Raw genomic sequence first — 14,391 nt, 5'->3', positions numbered from 1 at the left:
CCTGCGTCATACGCCTGCAGTCTCCGGCCGTTCTCCTGCGTCATACGCCTGCAGTCTCCGGCCGTTCTCCTGCGTCATACGCCTGCAGTCTCCGGCCGTTCTCCTGCGTCATACGCCTGCAGTCTCCGGCCGTTCTCCTGCGTCATACGCCTGCAGTCTCCGGCCGTTCTCCTGCGTCATACGCCTGCAGTCTCCGGCCGTTCTCCTGCGTCATACGCCTGCAGTCTCCGGCCGTTCTCCTGCGTCATACGCCTGCAGTCTCCGGCCGTTCTCCTGCGTCATACGCCTGCAGTCTCCAACCATATCCTGCATCATGTCTGCAGTCTCTGACCATCATCTGTAACATGTTCGCTGTCTCGGACCATCTTCTGTGAATTGTATTTGCTTTGCAATGCAACAGGTCCACTTTAAGGCAATCCCAGTAACCCAGTAGACAAACAGAGCAGCATGGGAATGAAAAAAAGTTAAATAACGGCTTTAAAGCAAATTGAACTAGTGCATCCTGCTGATGTTAACTAGCATTAACACAGCAGAAGCACACACAATGAACAGACTGCTTTAAACCTAATCTCACATCAGCTTGCATGATATTGGCTGTCCTCTGACACCTGCTACTGTCATTTTTTTGGCTTACGGTAGGTTTCTTCTCTTCCCACACAGAGCTGATGGTAATCTAACCTGATTCCCCTGAAAATAAGACCTAGTGTGAGTGTCGTTGATGGCTGCAATATAAGCCCTACCCTGAAAATAATACCTACAAGGACTTTAACTTCGGCTTATATGGGGGGGTAGGGCTCATATTGTAGCCATCACCGACAATCACGCTAGGTCTTATTTTCAGGGAAACAGTAGTGGAAGGTGAGCTCAGTAAACGAGACGTGCCTGGGTATATAAAAACAGTGTGGACAGTGAGGACATTGATGAGTGAAACACATCTCTGGAAATTATGAAATCTAAAATGCTGTTTTCTAGTCCTTAAAAGTAACAATGGGGAGAAGGAAGATTTAAACTTGACATGAAAACAAAGATTACAAAATAGAAACCCGTCAACACACATCATTGGATGTACCATAAACTCACACAGATCATTGGGATCAAACGGCCGTGGTGGGTCAGGTTCCCATTCATCAGCATCAGAGTCTTCCCCTTCTTCATCGTCATCCTCTTCCTCATCGTCGTCGTCGTCATCATCATCATCGTCATCCTCGTCATCCTCATCCTCATCATCATCATCCTTGGCCTGCGAGTTGGTGTTCGGACCTTCCAAAGCAGTCATGTTTGTTGTGCTCTCCACACCCTCCACAGGAGGTAAGCTGCCATCGTGCACCGATAACGATGCCTGAATATTACCACAAATGAAAACGAAATGGATTACACATACACTTCATTAGAAATACTGTTTTTACTACCAGTGGCCAATGACTGGCCACCCTCCTCCCCTACAATAGACTACCAGTGGGGTGGATTTTAACAAATGCCCAGGGAACAGGATAAACTATTAGGAATAATAAAAAAAAGGAAATAGAGAGAAGTGTTTATAAATGTGCCACAAGAGGGGGAAAAAAAAAAAAAAAAAAAAAAAAAGACATTTCACATTTTTAAAGGTTGGAAATCAGATTGGTGGCTTTAGGCAATTTCCTCTTCGTCATTGTATTTTTTTATTTTTTTGCCATTTAAAGTAATTCCATCATGAAACAATATCACAATGCTACACAGCATACAAACATTACCAAAATGGCTTCTAAGTTGCACACTAAAGTGGGCAAAATAAAAAAAGACAAAATTCACATGCATTTTTTTTTAGCGTGTTTACAAATATACATGAATGCTCTACAATCCATTTAACCTTACTGTACTTCCTATGGGTCCTGTTTTCATCTATGCAGTTTCCTGAAATGCATTTTTTGAAAAGGTACAGGGTCTTTTTTTGTTTTGTTTTTCACAGCACGGTGCAATTTTGGCTTTGTAGACTTCAATGCAATTGCATCAAACACACATACAGTTGTGCTCATAAGTTTACATACCCCGGTAGAATTTATGATTTCTTGGCCATTTTTCTGAGACTATGAATTTTAACACAAAATCTTTTATTTCACTCATGATTAGTGTTTGGCTGAAGCCATTTATTTTCAGTCAACTGCGTTTACTTTTTTTAAAATTATAATGGCAACCGAAACTACCCAAATGACCCTGATCAAAAGTTTACATACCCCAGTTCTTAATACCGTGTATTGCCCCCTTTTTAACATCAATGACAACTTGAAGTCTTTTGTGGTATTTGTGGATGAGGCTCTTTATCTTCTCAGATGGTAAAGCTGCCCATTCCTCTTGGCAAAAAGCCTCCAGTTCCTGTAAATTCTTGGGCTGTCTTGCATGAACCGCACCTTTGAGATCTCCCCAGAGTGGCTCAATGATATTGAAGGCAGGACACTGAGATGGCCACTCCAGAACCTTCACTTTATTCCGCTGTAGCCAATGACAGGTCAACTTGGCCTTGTGTTTTGGATCATTATGTTGGAATATCCAAGTATGTCCCATGCGCAGCTTCCTGGCTGATCAATGCAAACGTTCCTCCAGTATTTTTGGATGACATACTGCATTCATCTTGCCAACAATTTTGACCAAATTTCCTTTTCCTTTGTAGCTCACCACATCCTTTCATCATAGGCCTTGACTCCTCTCCAAATGTAGTGTTTATGGTTGTGGCCAAAAAGCTAAAATTTTGGTCTCAACACTCCAAATGACTTTGTGCCAGAAGGTTTGAGGCTTGTCTCTGTGCTGTTTGGCGTATTATAATCAGGATACTTTGTGGCATTTGCGTAGTAATGGCTTTCTTCTGGCAACTCGACCATGCAGCCCATCTTTCTTCAAGTGCCTCCTTATTGTGCATCTTGAAACAGCCACACCACAGGTTTTCAGAGAGTCCTGTATTTCACCTGAAGTTATTTGTGGGTTTTTCTTTGCATCCCGAACAATTTTCCTGGCAGTTGTGGCTGAAAATTTTAGTTGGTCTACCTGACCGTGGTTTGGTTTCAACAGAACCCCTCATTTTCCACTTCTTGATTAGAGTTTGAACACTGCTGACTGGCATTCTTAATTCCTTGGATATCTTTTTATATCACTAGGGTATGTAAACTTTTCATCTGGGTAATATGGGTAGTTTCTGTTGCCTGTTGAGAGATCACGGCACTAATGTCAGATCTTTAGTACAGCTGCCCCGACCAGAGCTGTTTTTTTTTCGTTCATCCCGTCGGGTTGAGCGAAAAAAACTAAAAAACTAGAGTGTACCAGGCTTTAATCTTTGCACAACATAAAGGCTTGTTAACCTGTAGTAAGAAGATGAGAACTAGGAAGGTGAATTAGACTCCTTGAGATAACACAGGAAGTGTACAGAGGACACAGGACCGCTCTGAATTTCTTCGCACTAATCAAACAATTGCCAAAATAAAACATTTTTCGCTAAAATAAATAATATAGTCTACGCTACTGGAAAAAATTAGATTTTTGTACTCACCATAAAATCCTTTTCTCTGAAGTTCATTTATGGACACAGCTCCTTAATTCTTGACCTTAGGGTTATCACGCCACCTTCGGGAGAGGACTAGGCAGAACATGTAACACATGTAAAAAACAGCAAGACTGCACAGCACCACCCAGGGGGCAGTCCCTCTGGCTATAACCCCTCACCCTGCTTCCTGCAGCTCAGTCCATCAAAAGGCAGTACAAACATAAATAGGAGGGGTGGGTGCTGTGTCCGTCAATGAAATTCAGAGAAAAGGATTTTACGGCAAGCACAAAAATCCAATTTTTTCTTTCGTTCATTGACGGAAACAGCTTCTTAATTCTTGACCTTAGGGACATCCCCAAGCAGTATCAAAAAACAAGGGGTGGAAAAAGAAAACACATAACTTCACCCACAACAAAAGGAACACCTCAACAGAGGAGTCGCCATCTTAAACGGCCACCATCAAAACCAGCGGCCAACTTATGCATCAAAGGATGTGTTTATAACAAACTTGTAACTTAAAGAAAGTGTAAATTGCAACCTTACACAGCCACCTGCAAAACCTTGACAGGAAAAGGGGGAACCCGACCCTTTAAGGCATAGGCCTGAATTACTATCCGTCTGATCCACCGAGAAATGATGGATGACGAGACAGATAGACCTTTTTTTCAGACCAGCCATCGAGAGAGTCTGACTTCCGGAAGACAGATACACCCATAGAGCCCAGACCATGTCCAGGGAATGTAAGGCAACCTCTTTCGGGTGTGTCGGCTTAGGACATAAGGATGGTAACACGATGTCCTCATTGAGATGGAATGCCGAAACCACCTTTGGAAGGAAAGAGGGCTGCGGACATAGCACTGCCTTATCCTTGTGGATGACCAGGTAGGGAGGCTTGCATGACAAGGCCGCCAACTCAGAAACCCTACTGGCAGATGTAATAGCCACTAGAAAGACTACTTTCTGAGAAAGAGTTAACAAAGGTATTTCCCTAATGTTCTCGAACAGCGGTTTCTAAAGCGTCAATAGCACCAGATTCAGATCCCACGGAGGTAGCGGTGGTCGAACCAGAGGGACTGTGTGTCAAACCCCTTACACAAAAATACTCACCAATGAGTGGGTCGCCAAGGGACATTGGAAAAAGACAGCCAAGGCTGATATCTTTTTTTTTTTTTTCCCCAATATAATTTTTATTGAGTAATTTCAAAAGCGAAAATCATTACAATAAACACAGTATGAGAATAAAATTTTTACATACAGTGAACATATTACAAAAGCACTCTGTATATAGTCATCATATTCTTTTATACAGTTTAGTAGCGTGAAGTAAGGAGAAGAATTCAATGCAAGTCCTATTACATCGTTCTATTAAACCATATTAAAACCATATTAACATCATATTAAAATAAAACCTTCCTACCGATAATGAAAGAGGCTCATTAAGATATGTGTAAGGCCAAGATCTAATTCTGCTGGGAATGAGTAGTCTATCTGTATTATGCGAGAATGCCTATGGAAATGTATGCCATTAGATATTCCCGACTCAACCTCTGCACCCCTTACGGGAGCTTACCAAGGCTGATATCTGTCCCTTGATGATACTTTTTTTTTTTTCTGATCCATTCCTTGCTGCAAAAACGGCCACCTCATCACACATGGAGATGCAAGCCTTCCATGTGCGATGGTAAATCTTCCGAGAAGAAGACTTCTGTGCCCTCAGCATAGTGTAAATTACAGAGTCTGACAGACCTCGGTCCCTTATCACCTGGTTTTCAACAGCCATGCCATTAAAACCAGTGACGGTAAAGCAAGATGAAGTATCGGACCTTGCGATAGAAGGTCCTCTCGCAGAGGAAGCCGCCAAGGAACATTCGCCATCAGTCGTACTAGTTCAGTGTACTAAGGACGCCAAGGCCAATCTGGGGCAATCAGAATAACTGGAATCCCCTCGGCCTTCACGTGGTAGAAGTTTGAGTGGGGGGGGGGGGGGGAGGCATAAACCAGCCAATAATACCCCCATGGAGCCACCAACATGTCTGACGCATCCGCTCACGGGTCTCTTGTCCTGGACACAAACCTCTGCACCTTTCGATTGAGCTGAGAGGCCAAGGAGGTCCACATCTGGTGTGCCTCACCTTAGGGAATGGAGCCTGAATACCTCCGGATGCAACCATCATTCCCCTGGGTCCAGCATCTGCCGACTTAGGTAGTCCATCTGCCAGTTTTCTACGCCCAGGATGTATATGGCCGACAGGGCCAGCACGTGTTGCTCTGCTCACTGGAGGACGTGAGCGACCTCCCGTCCTGCAGCTTAGCTCCTTGTTCCTCCTTGATGGTTGACGTATGGCACCACCGTGGCGTTGTCTGGGCCGACTGTACTCCCAGAACTCCCCCCCCCCCCCCCCCCCCAACCAGCCAGGGTGGACTCTGTTGTGAACCTGTCCAATGTAGAGGAAGGAACGATCTCCTGGACCAAAGGGCCTGAGACCTCAGCCACCAGAAAAGGGAATCCCTGACTAACTGGCTCACCCAAATTTGACAATCCAGGGATAATGGAGATTTGTTCCATTTTTGACAAAATCTCCTTCTGCAAGACTCGAGTGTGAAATTGAGTGTACGGTACAACCGCCTCGAAAGTGGCTACCATGAGGCCCAGAACTTGCATGCAGAAGCGCAGCGACGACCACCAGCGGTTCACCAACAACTTCACCACAGATTGAAGAGTCTGCAGCTTGTCTGAAGGGAGAAAAACTCTAGCTCTAACACTTTGGTAAAGACTTGGTGTGCTGACGCCAGACCAAAAGGGAGAGCCACAGGGTAGTGCTCTTCCCTGACTGCAAATCGCAGAAACCTCTGATGCCTGAGGCATATGGGTACATGTAAGTAGGCGTCCTGGATATCGGACGCCAGGAAGTCCCCTTGATGGAGTGCAGCGACCATGGAGCGAAATGATTCCATCCTGAACCTTTGCACTTTCACAAAGCTGTTGAGGGCTTTCAAGTCCAGGATTAGACGTACCCCTTCCTTTTTGGGGATTACAAACAGATTGCAGTAGAATCCCTGAAACCTTTCCAGCACTGGTACAGGTACTATGACCCCGCGCAGTAGCCGGTCCTCTGCTGCCCCAAATATAGCTTCCCGACGAGCCGGAAGTAGAGGTAGGTTGGAGGGAAAAAAATCTGTTTGGTGGACAAGAAAGAAACTCTACCTTGTATCTTGATGAAACCAGTTCGCAAACCCATTGGTCGGACAGTAGAGAGGTCCACCGAGCTGCAAACTCCCGAAGGCGACCCCCCACCCGAGAGCTGGGCGGGGGCAAACCTTCACAGGGTAACATGTGTCAATGACCGGAGGAGAGGTCCATTTTTTCAGGAGGTTCTCCTCAAAGGGGTAACGCACTGCCATTCTTCTTGGGACTGAAGAGGCCCGCTGCGGACTTCCCCATTCCTTCTAGATGAACTTATCAAAATAAGTCAAATACGGAAACACCTTAGGCGTGCGGGCTGGTTTTCAGGACCCAAAAGGGACCACCACCTCAGCAGAGGTTAATGCTGCATCCTGTATCTTGAGGGTATCCTGCATCACAGTGATAAGTGCTCCTACTAGCGCTTTTTCCTGCGCTAACCCAGACACAGAGTCAGAGTCAGAGTCATTCTCACTGTTCGAACGGTCCTGGTCCGCATCCTGAGACACGTCAGAACAGGGGCCGCCAGTCACCGTGGGACCAGAGTCTTAATCAGAGCTCTCCTCAGAAGATGGGGGGGGGTGGGACAGGGGGCATTTTTTACCCCCCTTGCGCCCACACGCTGCTTCCACCCTGGCAACAAGAGTCTCCAGGACTGCCGACAAAGCGTCCATAGGTGTCGCATTTTTTGCAGGTGAGCCGGTTGCAATAGCAGGGATGTCTGGGGAAGAAGTGCCAGCTTCTGACGCCATGCTTACCCTCCCTCGCCCGCCACAACTTAGGGACTTAAGGAAAGGTATACAAATCTCATCATCCTAGCTGCTCACAGACTGAGGGGGCCCTCCGCAGGACTCGCCACCCTGACCGAGTGCTGCTCTGTGCTGCCGCTGACCGCTCTGCCCTGTTTCAGTCACAAAGTGCTCAGAGTGAAAACCGCGCTGTTCTGAGGTACACAGACCCACTAGAGGTAAAAACACGCTGAGGCCACAAGAAAATGGCCGGCAGCCATCCTTAGTACAAAAAAACACCAATAAAATGGCTGCCGAACCTTCTAAAAAATGGCTAACAGCCCATACACTGCATAAGACTACAGGAAAATGTCTGCGGCCTCAGCAAAATGGCCGCGGCCTCAGCAAAATGGCTGCGGCCAGCGCGGCAGCCTCTCCTGAGGTAGATTTACACAAGCACTTCACAGCGCAGAAAAAAGGAGCAGAAAAGCAAAAACAGACCCCAACAGCCAGCGCAGCCCTGCCAAAGCTCAGAGCCCCCCGGAGGACCCCCGGCCCAGGTACATAAACCCCACCTCATGCCCAGTCACACAGCGGCCCCACACGGGGAGGAGGGAATGGGGGATAGGGAGAGAGGAAAGGGAGAGTGAGAGACCCCCTAGTTGACCTCCCAGGGAACACGCAGCTGCTCTATCCTGCCGAGGCAGGGAGAGCCGTACTTACCCTTCCTGTTGGGATTGCTGGACTCTTTCCACCACAGACCCATCACCCGAGCAGTACGGGGTGGCTGCTGGCCATGGCTTACTATGACATGGACAGCAGTAGCCCGGTCATATGTGTGCACCAGAGCATATAACTCACCGGCCATCCCTGAAGCAGAAGGGGCATGTCGTGGCTGACCCAGCGCGTAGCTAGGGTCTGCTCGCGCTCTATGGCCAGGCTGGGGAGACTACAAGGATCTATATTATTCAGCCTGTCATCCAGCCATCTGTTGATAGTAGATCACAGGATCAAAAATTGTAGAAAAAAAAATGAAAAAAAATCCCAGAACCAATGGTCCCCCCTCAGGGAGCAAGGTCCTTCTACACTAGACAGAAAAAAACTGAGCTTCATGAAGCAGGGCGAGGGGTTATAGCGAGGGGTTATAGCCAGAGGGACCACCCCCTGGGTGGTGCTGTGCAGTCTTGCTGTTTTTACATGTGTTACATGTTCTGCCTAGTCCTCTCCTGAAGGTGGCGTGATAACCCTAAGGTCAAGAATTAAGGAGCTGTGTCAGTCAATGGGAAAATATGGGGGCAGCCAGCAAGAAACCAATATATGTCAATTCCAAATAGATCACAGAATATATGCAAAGCCTACCAATGAAATAAGTTATGTAATGCATAAACGTAATATAAAAGTGCCTAATAAAATTTTTTAAAAATTCATGCGCTATAAATTAAGTGTCATAAATATGAAAAACTTTCATAAATCAGTTCTTTAAAGTGCAACAAATCACCCATCAATCTATAAAGAGTAAAAAACTATGCGACAGCCAAATACAGAGATAGTGGAAATGAGGCAGGCATCACCCAGAGTTATGTATTAGGCATTCCAGAGCTACAACCTTCCAAATAGGAGGCATAAAAACGCATGCATTACAATCCCCAGGATGGATGGATCTCTGTGCCTCCAGTACACTGCAGCCTGAGCCACAAACACTTGATTTCCACTATATGAGCCCCAATACATACACACAATTTATTTATTTGGCAGGTGCTACATATATTCTGTGACCTGTTTAAAAAAAAAAAAAAAATTATATTATAAAATATAATATATATATATATATATATATATATATATATATATATATATATATATATATATATATATATATATCTCACAGTTGTGGTCCATAAAAGATTTCAGTTATGGATATTTGATTATTTAATATATAGTTACATCCAGCTTGGACCTATATAACCATACCTGGCCAATGCCATTGGAAGCCGAAGTCACAGATGTAGACATGACTACTCCAGTCATCTGCACCTGCTTCCAGGTTCTGCGCCTAGCAGGTGCCCTGCTGTTTATGAACACAGGAGACTGGCCACTCAGCAAAGCATTCCCTGACTGGAAGAGGTGGAAAGCGTGACATAACCGCCTTGCAACTCCAGCACATCCAATCAGAGAATGCTCTGCAGTCATTCATGTTGTGCAGCCAATCTCCTGTCTTCAGAATGTAGCAGGGCAGCCGTTAGGTGTGGGATCCACAAGTAAGTGGAGATAACTGGAGTAGCAGAAGGTACTTCAGTGATTTCCAGCTTCCAGGGCATTGGTCAGATATGGACCATTATAACTATGTATAAAATATTTACAGCTGGAATTCTTCTTTAATATGCGAAAAAAGAAGCTGAGTGTTACACCTGTAGGATACCTATGAAAATACTAAAATAAAAATGTCCAATATTCTGTATTTACCTGACAAATACAACAGATCGCAAGAAATAAAGAAAAACCATACAAATGGATGTATACGTTTCTTTTATTGCTTGCAGCACATAGGCCTGCTTTCTTCAGCTAGTTGCAAAACAGTTAGCCCGCAGAGAGGCGGCTGACCTTACATGCCCCTTTAGCTGAAGGGTTAGACTTGGCACAGCTGGTACAACATTTAAAGCTTTTGTCTGATTAAAAAAGAAAGAACAAGAGCACCGTGCCTTTAAACGAAGCTGCTTGGCTTCCAAGTGAAGCGTGGGATGATTGGAAAGATGATTAATTCATAAGCTGCTGCTGCCCCCTGAGGAGAAACTTGTGTACTGTTCTTTTATCCATTCAATCGTCACACCTCCTGAGCGCCCATTAATCTTTCAGCACTACAGATGTGTGAGCCGCCGCTAAAATCTTTAGCGGCCTTTTCTGTATTTGCAACAATGGAAAAAGGTGCACAGACTGCATGCTGTATAATTCCCATATATGTAACTAACTGCATCGGTTGCAGGCGGTGAGCCCTTCTGGCGTTTGCGACAATGGAAGTTCATTAGAAGAAGGTGCATAGTGGCAGGCTGTTTAATTCACAAAATACACAACTAAAATTTGCAGTAAACCCAGGCAGTGAGCCCTTGCTGTACCCAACGTCATAAGCAGCTTATCGGCTGCAGGCTGTATTGATTTACATCGTATGTAAGGAGGTAATGAAAATATTGCCCAATATAGATATCTGCATCCACAGCTCTGAAAATAAATAAATCAATCCTGGGATTTAAATGCCTATTGTGACATACAGTGGATACAAAAAGTCTACACACTCCTGATAAAATGTCAGGTTTCTGTCATGTAAAAAAAAAATAGACAAAAGATAAATCATTTTAAAACTTTTTCCACCTTTAATGTGATCTATAAACCGTACAACAAACGGAAATCTTTTAGGTGGAGGGAAGTAAAAATAAAAAATAAAAATATGGTTGCATAAGTGTGCACACCCTTAACCACTTTCAGACCGGACAATTTTGCTGGCTTAAGACTAGACCACTTTTTGCGATTCGCTTTAACTGACAATTGTGCGGTCGTGCGACGTGGCTCCCAAACAAAATAGACGTTCTTATTCTCCCACAAATGGAGCTTTTTTTTTTACTAGTAATGGCGGCGATCAGCAAGCAATTTTTATTGCGACTGCGACATTATGGCGGACACAGCCAACATTTTTGACACATTTTTGGAACCATTGTCATTTATACAGCAATCAGTGCTATACAAATGCACCGATTCCTGTGTAAATGACACTGGCAGTGAAGGGGTTAACCAGGGGGTGGCAGTGTAGGGGTTAAGTGTGTCCTAGGGGAGTGTTACTAACTGTGGGGGGCTGGCCTGTGTGCTAGTGAACACTGATCTCTGCTCCAATCACTGGGAGCAGAGATCAGTGTCACTTGTCGCTAGGCAGAACGGGGAGATGTTTACTTCCACATCTCCCCGTTCAGCCTCCACGTGAGATGATTGCAGATTTCCCCGCAGCGATCGAGTCCGCGGGACCCGCGACTGGACTCAGGGGGGTCCCGACGGGCACGCGCACACCGCCGGCGGTGTGCATGCGATGGCACAGCGGCATTCTTAAAGGGACGTACCTGTACGCCAATATGCCTGTCCGTGCCATTCTGCCGACATACATCGTCGTGCGCCGGTCGTGAAGTGGTTAAATGAATACTTTGTTGAAGCACCTTTTGATGTTATTACAGCACTCAGTGTTTTTGGGTATGAGTCTATTAGCATGGCACATCTGGACTTGGCTATTTGCCAACTCTTGTTTGCAAAAACAATCCAAATCTGTCAGATTGTAAGGACATCTCCCGTGCACAGGCCTCTTCAGATAACCCCATACATTTTCAATCAAATTCAGGTCTGGGCTCTGGCTGAGCCATTCCAAAACTGTAATCTTCTTCTGGAGAAGCCATTCCTTTGTGGATTTGAATGTAAGCTTTGGGTCGTTGTCATGCTGAGAGATGAAGTTCCTCTTCATGTTCAGCTTTCTAGCAGAGCCTGAAGGTTATGTGCCAATATTGACTGGTATTTTGAACTGTTCATAATTCTCTCTACCTTGACTAAGGCCCCTGTTCAAGCTGAAGAAAAACATCCCCAAAGTATGATGCTGCCACCACCATGCGTCACAGTGGGTATGGTGTTCTTTTGGTGTTGTGCAGTGTTTTTTGCCCCAAACATATCTTTTGGAATTATAGCCAAGTTAAACCTTGGTTTCATCAGAACATAACATTTTCCCACATGCTTTTGGGAGACTTCAGATGTGTTTTTACAAAATGTAGCCAGGCTTGGATGTTTTTCTTCATAAGAAAAGCCTTCCGTCTTGCCACTCTACCCCATAGCCCAGACATATGAAGAACACGGGAGATTGTTGTCACATGTACCACACGGCCAGTACTTGCCAGATATTCCTGCAGCTCCTTTAATGTTGCTCTAGGTCTCTTGGCAGCCTCCCTGACCAGTTTTCTTCTCGTCTTTTTATCAATTTTGTAGGGACATCCAGTTTTTGGAAAGGTCACTTTTGTGCCATATTTTCTCCACTTGATGATGACTGTCTTTACTGTGTTCCATGGTATATCTAATGCCTTGGAAATTATTTTGTACCCTTCTCCTGACTGATACCTTTTAACAACGAGATCCCTCTAATACTTTGGAAGCTCTCTGCGGACCATGGCTTTTGCTTTAGGGTGCAACTAGGAAAAATGGAAAGACCTACTAGAACAGCGGAACTTTATGTGGGATTAATCAGAGGCACTTTAAATGATGGCAGGTGTGTACTGACTCCTATTTAACATGAGATTGAATGTGATTGCCAATTCTGAACACAGCTACATCCCCAGTTAGAGGAGGATGTGCACACTTTTGGAACCACATTATTTTATAGTTTTTTTATTTTTACTTGCCTAAAAGATTTCGGCTTTTTTTTAAATTAAGTTTTACAGTTTATAGGTCACATTAAAAAGGTGGAAAAAGTTCTGAAATTATTTAGATTTGTCTCATTTTTTTTACATCACAGAAACCTGACATTTTAACAGGGGTGTGTAGACTTTTTATATCCACTGTAGGTATAGATTTTAAGGCTGGGTTCACACTGATGCGCTCCGCCACTTGCATGTAATTTGTACAGGAATCGCTTCGCATTCCTGTACAAACGACATGCAAATTCGGTGCGGTGTGAACTGAGCCATACATTTTGTATCACAAACACGGTATAAAGAGTAAACCGCGCTATTCAAACAAAAAATTAAATAGTAACTACCCTATAAGCGGCAACCCCAATCGTAATACTCAGATAGCAAACTAAATAAGTGAACAGGGTGGGCTGCGCTAAAAACAAAAAATCTATGTCTAAAGTCTAATCAAAAAATTTCGATAATCATAAAAAACAATTTTTAGTGAAAAAATTTTTTTTTTACAAATAATGAATTTAAATAAGTGAATAATGCCTCATCATCATACCGATAAAGATTATTATGAGTGAAAAATTGAATTATAAAACAAAACCAATAATAAAATTAGCAAAAAACGATATACATCTAATGTGTAAATCTTATACAATAAAAGGAAAAATGAACCCACACACCAATCAAATAATTCAAGTGAGTAAACTGAAAAAAACAAAAAATGTTTTCAAAAACAAAAAAGATTTTTGTATATATTGAGACAAAAAAAAAAAAAAAATTTGTCCAAAGAGTATAGTGTTAATTCCTCCAAGGTGATATTAAGGTGTAGGAAACTCACAAAGTCCTGTGTGTAAAAACATTCCCGACAATCCTCCACCAGTGAATAGGGGGGCCGCTTACCAGAGTTTTAGATCCCAGTGTTAGTGAGATCAACAGAGCCACAGCACAGAAGTTCTGGATGAACCGTCGCAGGCACCACACTGCTCTTGTATCCAATACGAAGCCTCCAGTCAGGAAACGAGGGTATCGTGGATCATATGGAAAAATTCAAAAAGGCACTCGCATAGTGTAAAACCACTTAGTTTTAATAAAGTAAAATATAAAATATTGCACTCACATGTACATAGAAGAAAACGATCGTATAAAAAAAAAGGTAGGCGTTCTGACGTCTCCGCGTTCTACGCCCAACTAGGAAGTGCGGGCGGCATACGAGTCCGGCCGGCTCGTTTTTTTTATACGATCGTTTTCTTCTATGTACATGTGAGTGCAATATTTTATATTTTACTTTATTAAAACTAAGTGGTTTTACACTATGCGAGTGCCTTTTTGAATTTTTCCATATGATCCACGATACCCTCGTTTCCTGACTGGAGGCTTCGTATTGGATACAAGAGCAGTGTGGTGCCTGCGACTGTTCATCCAGAACTTCTGTGCTGTGGCTCTGTTGATCTCACTAACACTGGGATCTAAAACTCTGGTAAGCGGCCCCCCTATTCACTGGTGGAGGATTGTCGGGAATGTTTTTACACACAGGACTTTGTGGGTTTCCTATACCTTAAT

General features: G+C 44.1%; 1 protein-coding gene across 2 annotated transcripts in view; it reads right to left on the bottom strand.

The window, feature by feature from the left end:
• Positions 1-14,391, bottom strand: part of PRDM10 (PR/SET domain 10) — a 133,651-nt gene that overhangs the window by 64,109 nt on the left and 55,151 nt on the right. For both annotated transcript variants that reach the window (XM_077457887.1, XM_077457886.1), the window contains exon 6: positions 1,081-1,339. In XM_077457887.1, the coding sequence (XP_077314013.1) occupies positions 1,081-1,339 (259 nt within the window). The remainder of the gene's footprint in view (positions 1-1,080; positions 1,340-14,391) is intronic.

Source organism: Lithobates pipiens, unplaced genomic scaffold (genome assembly GCF_037356315.1).
Source record: "Lithobates pipiens isolate NorthernLeopardFrog02 unplaced genomic scaffold, aLitPip1_a1.2 Scaffold_27, whole genome shotgun sequence".
In the NCBI taxonomy this organism is placed as follows: domain Eukaryota; kingdom Metazoa; phylum Chordata; class Amphibia; order Anura; family Ranidae; genus Lithobates; species Lithobates pipiens.
The sequence above is the reverse complement of the archived record's forward strand: the minus strand, read 5'-3'. Positions and strand labels throughout refer to the sequence as shown.